The 14,778-nt window shown below is 32.5% G+C and overlaps 1 protein-coding gene across 1 annotated transcript in view; it reads left to right on the top strand.

Moving 5' to 3' along the window:
* LOC136839470 (E3 ubiquitin-protein ligase RBBP6-like) overlaps positions 1 to 14,279 on the top strand; it is a 44,844-nt gene extending 30,565 nt beyond the window's left edge. The window contains exons 10-14 of the mRNA XM_067105550.1: positions 1 to 530; positions 695 to 871; positions 1,392 to 1,528; positions 2,041 to 2,121; positions 13,143 to 14,279. The exon at positions 1 to 530 is cut by the window's left edge and continues 123 nt beyond it. Of these exons, the coding sequence (XP_066961651.1) occupies positions 1 to 530; positions 695 to 871; positions 1,392 to 1,528; positions 2,041 to 2,121; positions 13,143 to 13,772 (1,555 nt within the window). The 3' untranslated portion in view covers positions 13,773 to 14,279. The remainder of the gene's footprint in view (positions 531 to 694; positions 872 to 1,391; positions 1,529 to 2,040; positions 2,122 to 13,142) is intronic.
* Positions 14,280 to 14,778: the final 499 nt, after the last annotated feature.

Raw genomic sequence — 14,778 nt, 5'->3', positions numbered from 1 at the left:
AAACAAGAAACAGAGACAGAACGTATTCAAGGGACAAAACAAAAATAAAAAAGGAAATGTTTTTAATAAAAGCCAAAAAGGCAAAGGTAACAAAAAGAAAACTCTTAAAAAAAAGAATACCGATGTAGGTAAAATCAAAAATGAAGGAAACAAGAAAACTCCAAGGAAGAAAAATAAGAAAAGATACAGTATTACATCCAAAAAACAACAAAAAGGTGGCAAAACTCAAAAGACTAATCTGAAACTTAAAGAAAAATCAAAGAAACAGTTTCCAAAAAGCAAAAGAGAAAAAGCGAAATCTGTGAAGAAAGGGGTACGGCAAAATGATAATAAAAAGAAGAAGAAAAAGAAGAAGAAGAATAAGAAGAAGAAGAAAGGCGGATTCCGAGCCCCTAAAAAGAATGATATATATGTTATGCCAGGACAATTCAAGATAAAACCAAACAAAATTCAAAAGTATAAAATTATGAAACCAAAACGGCTTTATCTCCCTGAAGAATGTGTATTAAGAATGAATGACAAGAAGACAGGTTGGTAATAAGTTTTTGCAGTCATTTTCCAGCTTTTCATGATCATTTGTTCAATAAATCGAAAACATGTGAATGATTTAGAGGCTGCATATACATTCATTAATTATTTTTAATTCAGACTTCCAATACATTTTGGTAATTGTAATCAAGTAACCCTTTTCCAGATGACGGGAGGAAGTTGTACAGAGCGCAGTGTCCGGTAATCATAGAAGTTAAGAAACCAATGGTTATTGGGGAGAACGCTGTCACTCCAATATGTCTCCCAGCTTTTGATACTATTGACATTGGCAACAGCGTAGGCGCCTCCATTGGCTACGGCAAAAAGAACAAAAATGCCAAAAGTATGTCCCTACAAATTGCTTTATGTAGATGATGGAAGCCTCAGGCATTAGAGGATTGCATCATTTTCTGATTAAAGGTTTTTCCTCGTTTCTGTTTCAAAGAGATGTTCCAGGATTGAATTGTCAGTTAACTGATGCTTTTGTACAGTATACCAATGTATCCCTCAGCTGGGATCGTTTGGTATGCCATAATGAAAGTGAAGTAGTGTTTTGACCCCCCAAATTAGACAAAACGCCTGCCAAGTGCTAAAATAATTGATCTTAAAAGACTTGACATTTACCGGAAAACGCAACGACCATCATAGAATGTTTCCGTGCACTTGTTAAAGTATTTGACTACATGAATCTCTTTATGCCAAAAGAGATTGGAGTTTTTATAAAACTAAAATTTTGTATGACAAAGTGTGTTATATTTTATGAATGGAATTAGTAATTTCTTGAAGATTTAAATAATATGTACATCTTTTACACTGTTTCCTGTTTCGTATATTATCGAAGATAATTTTTTTAATTTACTTAGAGATGGTAGTAACGCCTAAGATTCTCACGGGTATCCAGCAAAAGTCACCAAGCGAATGCCAGACATCTCTTAAGAGAATTCTTCCAGAAGATATGTTCTGTACGCATGTTCCTACAACTCGTGGCTCAAACTGCATAGTAAGTGGCCTACGCTTCATTTTCGTTTTCTTGTTTCTTTTATTCGTAAGACTTAAGGAAATTTCACAGGTTCCTCTCCATGAAACAACACCATATACCACAGTGTGTCTGTACCAGAGGGTCAGCGATATTGCGTCTCGGTTAGACAGGAAGAGTGCGGTCCACACCTGGCCTCACCTTTTGCACATCTTAACACACTTGGGGAAAGGCACCTAGAACGTTTCTGAAGAAGAAAAAACTCGTGAGCATGACCAAACCTTTTGCTTTTGTTTACAAAAATCTATAATAAAGGTGTCCCTCAGTTCCAATGACATAATGCTTTATGTAATGAGACTGGAAATTTCCTAGACAGCTTAAGAAACAACACGCGATGTGATTCCATGATAACTGAATCTTGAATTACGCAAGTAATCTATGGTAAACCAGACATAATTACAACAATTCATCTGATGGTAAGTGACCAACAACAAAATTTAAATTATTTTCAAAATCACTATTTCTCTGCCTTACAGGGTGACGAAGGAAGTCCATTTATATTATACACGCCGACGAGTGCTGGCTATGGAGAACACATTACTGTAGGGGCTTTACTGGTGAGCATCAGTTATGAAAGAATTCTACGATAATGAGTTGATTCCGTTATCGCTATTCATGTTGTACTTCATTCTGACAGTTTCATAGTAATATTGGTTTTATCTACAATTAAATATATATATATATATATATATATATATATATATATATATATATATATATATATATATATATATATATATATATATATATATATATATATATATATATATATATATATATATATATATATATATATATATATATATATATATATAGTGAATCTCTATTCAGAAATATTAAGACGGAAATCTTGTTTAATTTACAGTTCACTATACTTAAGGAATAACTTACACCCTAGGGGGGATTGTTAGTGAAAAGTGCTTCAGAGGGATTCAAAACGCAGCCTGGTTTATAAACAATGAAAATACAATAACTTTCATATATATATATATATATATATATATATATATATATATATATATATATATATATATATATATATATATATATATATATTAAATGTATTATACATATAATATATGTATATGTGCTTAAAAAATCACAGAAGATGCACGTGACTTCAGTGTATAAGTGAATCCCACAGGAAAATGACAGGCAGAAGTTCAGTACCAAGCGCTTTCACGTTTATTAACGCATCATCTGGGCACAAATGAGACAGATGAAAAGGTTACAAAGTCAACAAAAAGAACAAGAATACCAGATGGTCAGTTGTCAAAGGGTAAGAAACAAAGATAATCCGGGATCAAGTAGTCACAAACTAAAACCATAGACCTAATTACAAGAGATACGAAAGTTTAGCCATACAAAATCCAAAAACACGTATAAAATTGAATACCAGATGGTTAATTTCCAAGGGGTAATAAACAAAAGGGTAATCCAGGAAAATCCGGGATCACGCGGTCATAAACTAAAACCATAAGAGATACGGAGAATCTTACCATTCGAATTGCAGAAACATGTATAAAACTGAATACTAATTTTGCTTATATTTATCAGCAGTGTTATTAATTATGAAGGCATCAAGTTTAAACAAACCAAGACTTAAATTTAGAACACTTTCATTATTTGACTTGATAAAACAAGATTCAATGATATTCCTTTTAACTGTGTTGTTGCACAGGACTAAAGATCTTGCTTCACTCCAGTTAATAGGATGATCTAAATCTCTCATATGTATGAATAATGCATTCGATATTTGGCCAGATATGGGACAGAAAGAAATTTAACTCAATTAGTAGAAATAGCAAATGACATCCTACCGTCAATAAAATTTACTGTAGAAGTAGAAACTGGCTCCAAGTTGCCTTTCTTAAGACGTATTAATCTTCAGAGGTTCGAGTACACAAGTTTAAATTCACAGTATATATGAAGAGAACCAACTCAGAAAGCTATATACATTTTTATTCTTTTCATGATAGTGATATCAAAAGTAATATAATAATGAACTTCCCATGACGAGCCTTCAAGATTTGTGATCCAGAATATATTAATGACAAAATACAACACATTAAGGCAACTTTCAGAAGCCTTAGGTCACCCCCCTTCATTGAAAAGGCTACCTCACATGCCCGGAAGACTTATTATTGGCCTACAGATAATAAAAATAGAAGAAAAAAAAACCTTACCTTTTAACCCTAACATAAATAACATATGTAAATAAGTAAATAATAGCTAGGATAATACTAAAGTTGTTTTCATATATACCAACACAATAAGAAATAACCTAATAAAAAAAACATCAATCATAATAACCCTACAGTATAGCACTATTAGTATTATTGTTATTTAATCTTAATAATCTTATTAATTTTTGAAAATTAGTATTTATTGTTAGGTAAATCATTTATCAACAAAACAAACATACACATGTAACCATAAAAATTCTGTGTCTCAGTAAGAGATGAAGGAATTTTTATGGTTACATGTATATGTTCATTTGTTTTGTGTGATAAAATAAATGATTTATCTAATAATGAGTACTAATTTTCAAAAATTAATAAGATTAAATAATAATAATAATAATAATAACAACTGTAATGACAAAATGTATACATTTCTATAGTAAATTATGTTATATTTCAAACAAACAAACAAGTTTTCTCGATCTTTTGATATATTAACCCTTTAATGCCGACTGGACGTATTTTACGTTGACAAAAATTGTTTGTCAGGTGTGAAGTAGACGTAAAATACGTCGACTACAAAAAGATTTTTGAAATATTCGCGGAAAAATACGTATAGGCCTCGTTTGCGAAAAATTTTAAATCACGCGCCTTGAGGGATGCTGGGAGTTCACGGATCGCGCTGTTGTTTTGTTTACAGGCGTGACCCAGCTGTGCATGCACGAATTTCTTTCTTATACCAAAGGAAAGCATCAGCTAACTCTCCTGAAAATCTCAGAAATTCTTTAGTCACTTTGTCGTAATTTTTGCACCGTTTTCTATTTGTGTTTACATAAAGTTTTATATATGAAAATGTGCGCAATTTCATGTAGAATACAACAAAAAATAACTCATGGTTGTAGCTTTTATCAATTTTGACATATTTTCATATAAATCACGATAAGTGCCAAAATTTCAACCTTTGGTCAACTTTGACTCGACCGAAATGGTCGAAAAATGCAATTGTAAGCTAAACTCTTATATTCTAGTAATATTCAATCATTTACCTTCATTTTGCAACAAACGAGAAGTCTCTAGCACAATATTTCAATTTATGGTGAATTTAAAAAAAAAACTTTTTCCTTACGTCCGCGTGCGCTAACTCTGCTGAAAATCTCAGAAATTCTTTAGTCACTTTGTCCTAATTTTTGCACCATTTTATATTAGCTGTTACTTAACGTTTTATATATGAAAATGTGCGCAATTTCATGTAGAATACAACAAAAAATAACTCATGGTTGTAGCTTTCATCAGTTTGAAATATTTTCATATAAATCATGGTAAGTGCCAAAATTTCAACCTTCGGTCACTTTTGACTCGACTGAAATGGTCGAAAAATGCAATTATAAGCTAAAACTCTTACATTCTAGTAATATTCAATCATTTACCTTCTCATTTACCTTCATTTTGCAACAAACGAGAAGTCTCTAGCACAATATTTCGATTTATGGTGAATTTTGAAAAAAAACCTTTTCCTTACGTCCGCGCTCGCTACCTCTGCTGAAAATCTGAGAATTTCTTTAGTCACTTTGTCATAATTTTTGCACCGTTTTATATTAGCCGTTACATAAAGTTTTATATATGAAAATGTGCGCAATTTCATGTAGAATACAAAACAAAATAACTCATGTTGTAGCTTTTATCAGTTTTGAAATATTTTCATATAAATCACGATAAGTGCCGAAATTTCAACCTTCAGTCAACTTTGACTCGACCAAAATGGTCGAAAAATGCAATTTTAAGCTAAAACTCTTACATTCTAGTAATATTCAATCATTTACCTTCATTTTGCAACAAACGGGAAGTCTCTAGCACAATATTTCAACTTATGGTGAATTTAAATAAAAAGAAAAAATTTTATGTCCGCTCGTTACGAATTCATCCATCATTTTGTGATAATATTTTCTCTGTGTTGCTTTGATCGTTTTACAATTTGTTATATACCAAAATCATTTCAATTTAGTGTACAATACAACGAAAAAAAAATAACTCATTAGCTTTAACCGGTTTGCTCACAACGCGATTTATATACAATTATATATGAATTTTTTTTTTCGCGCCGCCATATGTTCCAATATTTATATACAACGATATTTTTTTCATTTCTGATGGTTGCATACTAAACTTCAGGCATTGAGAAAAATGGAGCCAAAAATGAACTCTTAATCTTAAAAACTAAGAGAGATGTGATTTTTTGAAAAAACTTTCTTTCCGCTTCGGCGCTAACTCTCAAACCCCTTTGGCATACGGCAGACACTTTTGTAAATAGAGGCTCGGCGTTTAAGGGTTAACTAAGGACTGTATTTGTCTAAATAAAAAACACTGTTTGTTCATGAAAAAACATTTCAGAACAAAGAGAAAGAGACGTAGAATAAAGAAGTTATTAAAAAGAGGTTGAGAAGACTTCTAAAAATAGAATGGTCAGAAGGGGAGAGGGAGAGAAATTCTCTTCCAACTCTCTATTTTTATGTCAATAATTTATTTCTTTTTTTAAGGGTAATGTATTAAAGCTAACTTTCAAATGAAATAACAGTAACTTTAATTTAATTTAAAAGTTAGCTTAACAATTTTGGATCATGATTACGGTCATATAAAGTGTTTAAACTTTAGAAATAAGCAATTATTAGCATTTTTAGAAAATGTGCCAAACTTACGCAAAAATTTGCCTTGTGCAAGGGGTTCTGGAACCTAACCTCGTGTAAGTTCAGGGTATGACTATATATATTATATTATATATATATATATATATATATATATATATATATATATATATATATATATATATATATATATATATATATATATATATATATATATATATCTAATCTAATCTATATCTAATCTATATCTATATCTATATATATATATATATATATATATATATATATATATCTAATATATATATATATATATATATATATATATATATATATATATATATATATTCATCAGGTCAGATTCATCAGTTTTTGTGTTAGAGCTCAGATAAAATTTACTCAACATTTAAATATATATGTAATATATATATATGGTTATATATATATATATAATTATTATATATATATATATATATATATATATATATATATATATATATATATATACATATATATATAATTATAAATATAATATATATATATATATATATATATATATATATATATATATAAAAATACTCATTCACATCGACATGAAATGTTGAGTAAATTTTGCGTTGGAGCTCAAACAACAAAACGGAATCCGACCCGATGAATCATATGATGTTTGTAGAAAAAAAAGTTTCGGGCGGGTGCCGCTAGTTGGTGACGTTCTTCCCATGCATATTTAAAAGCATTTAAAGCCCACACACGCTGCTGCTGCTGCTGTTGCTGTTTGGAGAAGTACACACTTGTGTAGGTATATCATAATTTTTTTGGCTTTCTGCACTGAATTTTCATCCAATCATGGGTCCCAATATGTTAGGGTATCATAATATTTACTGAAAGATGTTTTACAGTTATTTTGTACGCTATTCCAGTAGACTGTATATGAAATTTACCAAAAACACTGAACGTAAACAACGTTTATGTAATTAGTACCGCGATATACCAACAGGGTGGCGCTGTGGTTTGTTTACATCTGCTCATGCCACAAGCTGCCGAGTGCCGACGTAATTTAGGAAATTTGTCTTAATTTTATGATAACAGACATACAGTAATTCAGCTTATAAATACTGTATAATTAATTTACTGTAATAATCAGGCTTGCTTTTCAATGTTATCATTATTAACAACAGTTTTCGTGTGTACCCGTTACAGTACATTTTGGTAGTGCCTATAGGCTACCTAGCCTAGCCTATGGCGCTCGGTCTACCACCGGTAATACGGCCGCATTGGTTGTAGGATAATTTTTTTGATGCAGTATGCATTTAAAAATGTAAAAAGTGCTTCTGATACGGTAAGTTATTCAACTCTGAACTTATTTAATTGTAATTTGTGTAATGTTTTGTATAAAAAGGCAAGGTTGGGGTAATGAATGGTGGTCAGGAATGGATTAATCCATTTTCAGTTATTTCTTATGGAAGAAATTGATTTAGAATTCGACCAAATCGAATCTCGACGCTTTTTCTGGAACGGATTAGCGTCGAGGACCGGGGTTCTCCTGTACCTGGTTATTACACAACTAGTCACAAAATACAAAAATTTACCTCACTTCAGCCAGATACCTGAACCCTCATAACAATAAAATTACGACTGAACACTCTAAAGCTAACAGTGATTCCTTAAAACTTGCTTATCACTTGAAATATCAAACTAGGTTTATCAAGTTATGTGTGAAGTATTGAGGTATACTAGATAAAAAAGGGCATCACTCCATCAAACAACTATAATCGTTTCCTTGGTCTTCATTCACTTCACTGTTTGAAAGAGAACAAAACATGTCTATCACTTTGCCTTATGCACACACAAATAACCCTATTCACTAGTGGTCAAAAATGAAACACTGTGTTTGTAAAACTTTAAATACAAAATTTATTTCTAACATTAAATACATACATTTATTTCTAACTTCAAAAGTTATAATTAGAATTCAGAATCTGAAAAAATTTATCACTACTTGAAAACAATATAAGGTTTAATTAATTCCTAAACAAGATTAATTCACAAAACTTTAATTTATCAAGAAATTATGTTAACTAAGCAAAATTCAAACTATTAAGATTTACTCAAGATTTGAAAAAGAAATCTTAACAAATGAAAATCAAATCAAGTATGCAAATGTTAAATCACCAACATAAAAGTTTGGGTAAAACTATGAAATTGTAAACACAAGAGCACACAAAAATGCAAAAAACAAGAACATACACAAAATGCACAAAAGGTTTATCAACAATAATTTCACTATGGCAAAATCCCTTTAGAGTTTCTGTTTTTACCATGGTAAAAATATGTGAAATGTGGCTCCAAAATGGCAGTGCTTAAAATTTGGAGGTTTTTTTTATGAAAAACTCTCAAAGTGCAGGTTACGTCGTTTTCAAGACACCCAAAAGATTAAAAGTAAGGTTTTCTTATGATTTTCGACGATATTTCAGGTTATTATGATTTTGGGCTTATGAAGCAGCATCGAATGGAACCCACATCATAAACCGGGGACTGAATGTGTATATATATATATATATATATATATATATATATATATATATATATATATATATATATTTTTTTTTTTTTTTACAGTAAACCCCCAGTATTCGCGTTCTCGTGATTATGGACTCACGCATTTATGGGTTTCTCTGTGGAACATATCTAGCCATTATTCGCAGAAAATTCGCCCATTCAGCAATTTTTCACTGAGAAATGTTCATTAATTACTGTATTTTCATATAATTTTCATGAATAAATGTACTTTTTGTGATAAAACTATTAAAATACTGAGGTATATGCATTTTTACAGGGTTTTTCTGTTTAAACTATCAAAATGAGCAGTTCTAAGTGAGAGGGTTTTAAAGTATTCACGGATTTTAGCTATTCATGGGGGTGTGGTATGCATCTCCTGCGAATACAGAGGGTTCACTGTACACACATATATTCTATATATATATATATTATCTATATTCTACATATATATACAGTATATTATAACATACAGTATATATTATATATAAATACTGTATATAATATATATATATATATATATATATATATATATATATATATATATATATATATATATATATATATATATATATATATATATATATATATATATAATACTAGTCAGTCTTTAAAAATTTTGTAATTGTAACAACTGCTTTGCCCTCTCAAATTCTTGATTTCTTCATACTCCTTGGATACACTCCTCACCACAAAAGCCTCAGTCACAATTGCAAGAATATGAAGTAATTCTGATGTCCGTAGCTGGAGTTGAACCGGTATCCAGAGTAGCAGAATGAGGTCACATTGCCTATCTGACCACAACGATAAAAGTCTATTGCCATATACTTCCTGTCGAATTCAGATACATTTATTAGAGCCGGAGCAGACCCATCCTCACCATCGTAGCAAGTAGATTCAATATATATTTCAGCCGGGAGCCAGACAGAATCCTGAATGCCATAATCCCGACACGCCAAGATACCGACAAGCGCAAAATCCCAAATTATATATACATATATTTACGTATTTCCCTGGGTTTATGCTATTCTACAGGCCGGCAACGGTAACTTTATTCAAGTTGCCTTGGAGTTCTGACTTGCGTAAAGGGAAATCGTAAAAAAAATAAGAAAAAGGGGAGAATTTAGGAGCTGAAGGCTCTACTTCATAAGGAAATGTTACGTAAACACTTGGGCTAAATTAAAGAGTTATATTTACAAAAGCAGGCATTTGAAGGGAAAATGGATAAGTAAATTGATAAAGGGCTTGCAACGCCTGAAGAGCCTTTGGCTGGAGTCTTGAATAAAGGCAAGGCACAGGCCAAGATGAGTCCACTGCGAATGGGTCCCTCTGCAAGAGAGATTTACACATTACACGCCAGTAAAGGAACAATATAACACCGAATATGACTCGAGTTTGCACTGAGGGCACCAAAGACTCAAGGAATGAATGACCACTTTTACACTCGAACACAGGACATTGGAAATGGCACGGGATAAACTGGCACAAGAACAGAGGTACTCCAGGCTTTCTAAAGGGCAAACTTTCGTGACCGAAAAGTCCTTACTCCACTTTACCTTAAGGGAAGCGGTCTCAGACGAAGAAAACGAGGGAAGATCACACGTATGGCGGTTCTCTCGAGGATGACTGGAGACTGGAGTCTGGAGTCGGGAGTCGGAAGGGGAAAGAAAATCTTCTCAGCAATGTTACCGCACACCCGCGTGGAGGACTCTTACTGCGTCTGCATGTCTTATGCTCCCACAACTAACTAACTGCTGCTTACTGCTCCTTTCCCTTATAAGGCACGCGGCCAGGGCTATGAGTCGTGTCCAAGGGTGAATCACAGCCAGGTGTTCAACGATTCGGGGGTCAGGCTGACTGGCCCTTCCCAGGTCCTGCGGGTGTAAGACAATTTGGGCAGCTTAATTTGCCTTTAGGAAGGCCGTCTTAAGAGGATTAGTTGGGGTAAACCTCTTAAAAGGGAGTGGCATAAAATATCCTCCTAGCTCCTGTTATCTGTCATCTCAATATCTGTTCCAGGTAAAAAGGGACAGATCGGAATGTTGATAGCAGGCTCTGATTTATAGTCAATAAATAAAGGGGTAAATTAGGTGGGGAGGTGCATAATATATATATATATATATGTATATAGACTGCTGAGTTATATATATATATATATATATATATATATATATATATATATATATATATATATATATATATATATATATATATATATATATATATATATATGTATTATATATATATATATATTATGCTTGTTTGTATTGTTTGTGTGTGTGTGTGTATGGAACAGTTGTGAAGATGGTAATTGTTAAAAACAACAAATAATATATTAATTAATGGTAGTATATTAATAACACACTTGTGTTCGAAAAGCAAAAGACCGATCGCCTCTTTTTTTTATACCTGTATAGCCCACCCTTACTTTATTTAATCTCCCTTTAACCATAATTATGTATTTAATATTAATCATTGACTTTCTTCATGTAGCTTAGCATTGTAATTCTTCACTCCTCACTCTTCCTACACTGTATATATAGTTCCATCTGTGTACTTTTTCTTTAGTTTGCTTTTGAGAATAGCCTAAAGCTCGTATATAATTTTGAAATCTATTTTATTTCTAAACCCATAGAAATGGAAGCAGCTTGTGAAACAATTTTTCACAAAAAGGAAAAGATAACATCAATGTATGTGAATATTTGATGGTGAACGATTCTTATTACTGGTGCTGTGAATTTTGTAAATCTGATAACTGTCAAGGCAGAGCAGTTACTAAACTTGCAAATGGAAAACATTCACTAATAAAATTTGTTGAACAAAATCACTCTCCTTGTGCAAGTGCTGCTAGTTACAAAAATCATTCAAGAGGTGAAAACAAAAGCAAAATCAACAAGAGATCGGCCATGTCAAATGATTAAATCAGGTACTGTCTCTGCTCCTCAAAATACTGTACCATGTCTACCTTCCAAAAATACATTAGGAAAGACTATAAAATTGATTAGGCACTGTGAGCATCCAACAGAACCAAGGTCATTAAAAGACATTAGCATCCCGCCAGAACTAAAACTTACATTAAACGGTGATCTGTTTTTGGTAAGAGATTCTACAGCAGAGGATGACAAACGTCTGGTATTCACTACTGCTGCAAATTTGAAGAGATTATCACAAGCTTTAAAGACTTGGCTACAATGGTGAGGGTGGGACTATTCCAATTCTAATTAATGTATCTGAGTTCGATAGGTATATCTATGTATGAGCAACAATATACTTTTATCCTTTTCGTGGTCAGGTCGGCAATTTGAACTTCATTCTAATATTCTAGATGCAGATTTGAATATTTCTACAGACATCAGAAATACTGCATATCACCTTAATTTGGATCTAAGGCTTGTTAGTGACAAGCGTATCCAAAAGTATGAACAATCTGAGACATTGAGAGGGCATTGTGGTTATAACAATTACATACATCTCTGGTAAATGTGACCAGGTAGATGAAGTTAGTTTTTTACTATGTTGCATCATGGCTAAGAGCGAAATTTCACCTGCCTTGGGAAAGATATCTGAACATCATATGAGATAAAGTAAATCTAAATTGTGGCAGAGAATGCTATTTTATATTAATTATTATTTCTCCCAAGTAAACGGTTTTCCCATGGGTTCCTCTCTCTCAGTGTCTTAGTTAATATCTCGGTGAAACTTTGTCTAGACATGTAGACAATGTTTTTGCCATGATTCCTTCTGACCTGGATACTGATAGATTCTTACTTGACTCGAACATGAAAATCTGTCAATCTTAAATCTGTTAGCAAAGACAAAGTACCTTGCATTTGTAAGATATCTTGCAATGAGTGGTATTATAAAGTAGAGACGATTGACTCTGAAAGATGAAAAGGGGACCATAGAGATTCAGTTATAGGAGAAAAAAATACTGCCATATTTCAGCACAGGCAATAAAGTATCACGGAACTAGACACAACAATGCAACAAATATAACCAACACTGGGTACACTAAAAACTCAGTAGTTTGACTGAGTATTTCGAGCAATTGTACAGGGCAATGGTTTTACATAAATTTGCAAGAGCTTGTATGGTTGTTAATCCCATTGATTTTCAAGAGCTAACATTTATAACATACATGCTGCATGTACATTACCAAACCGTTTATTTTGCCATCATTTAACTGATTTTTTTCCTTTACAGGCAGGGTCGGGATGTACTAAAGCAAAGAAAAAGAAACCAAAGGCTAAAGTGGTTTCAAGGAGCAGACGATCACCTGATGGGAAAACTCAGAACAAAAGGAAACAAAAATCTGGTAAGAGGTCAAACAATCTGCCAAGAAAAAAGAGCTTACCGAGAATCAATAAGTCCGGTAAAGCAAAACATAAGATAGCTAAGCAGAAGGTAGTGAAATCTCAAAGTCAAAAAAAACAAGTTAAAAGTAAAAGTGGAACAAAAGTAACTAAAATAGACAGACTAAATGACATTGACAGAGTCATAGAAATAAATTATAAAACTGGAAGTGCCATTGTAAGACAAACTACAGGTACAGGGAAGAAGAAAAAGAAAAACAAGAAGGTCATAAAGCAGCCCAAGAAATACAACAAACTATACAATAATGGAAAAGGTATCGATACGTGGGTATCAATCACACGTTACATGACCTGGATTGTCAAGATTGTCTTCTCCGGCGATGACAGATTACTTTGCCAACGACCTCTTGACTTAAATTCGGCGATAGAAGTTAAGAACAGAACTCTCCAAAGCAATGCTTGCTCTGTTCCTACAACGGAACCGCAGGGTGGATTTACATTTACCCCTACTAGCACGTAAGGACTCCATATGATGAAGCTGTTCGAAGTACTTCCATCAGCTATATTCTTTCAAAGAAAGAATATAGCTCATAGCACAATCTTTAGATTCTGTTACCAAGGAAATGTTGTGGAAGCTTATCATTGTAATTGGTACATATTGGGAAAATCCTGATCCTAATCGGATTCTGCATTATCTTACTATGGTGATTCACTTTTATGACGAAAATGGATACCGCATCCTTGTTCACTGTAGAGAAAGTGAGTGGCGGAAAATTTCAAGTGTATGTTTGTAAGAATCTGAATTATTTTAGTTTTTATATTCGTTATCTGTATAATTATTTTCTGATAAAGCATTCAGATATATGCCTACCTTTTACATTCTGATGTGTACCAGTGATGTCCTTGTTGAGATAATAACCAGGACATGGAGTAGCATGTGCTTTAAAATCACATAAGCTCAGATCATTAAAATTCTTTTCTTTGCAATTGGTTTAGCAATTTGGTCAATAAAATTTCACTAATACGATTAGGGCGTTTTATTCCTACATTTCAAATGATGCAGTGCAATACATTTACAATGGACCCCACTTTTTTGCAGGGAGGGGTTCCAGAACCCACTGCGGAAATGCAAAATTCCCTTTAAAAACTCTTATAACTCCCAAATACCCTGTACCCCTTAAACTAAAATGCTTATAACAGCCTACTTTAGCAGTTCACTGCCTAATTTAATAATTCAAACAAAAATATACCTTAAATTATCATACAACAATAATTCAATATTTCAAACAAAAATACACCCCAAACCATCATCCCAAAACACCCAAAGTCACCTTGCATTACCATCCTACAACTGTTACTCGTAAGTATAAACACCCCTAAAATGCTTATAACTGCATATAATTGCCTATTTTATCAGGTCATCACCCAACTTAACAGTTCAAACAAAACTATACCTCAAACTATCATCCCAAAACATCCCAGTATCATTTCAAAGTCAGCTTAAACATAACATACCCACCTACAAC

The sequence above is a fragment of the Macrobrachium rosenbergii genome, chromosome 6 (assembly GCF_040412425.1).
Source record: "Macrobrachium rosenbergii isolate ZJJX-2024 chromosome 6, ASM4041242v1, whole genome shotgun sequence".
NCBI classification, from domain to species: Eukaryota; Metazoa; Arthropoda; class Malacostraca; order Decapoda; family Palaemonidae; genus Macrobrachium; species Macrobrachium rosenbergii.
This window is presented reverse-complemented; position numbering and strand designations above follow the sequence as displayed.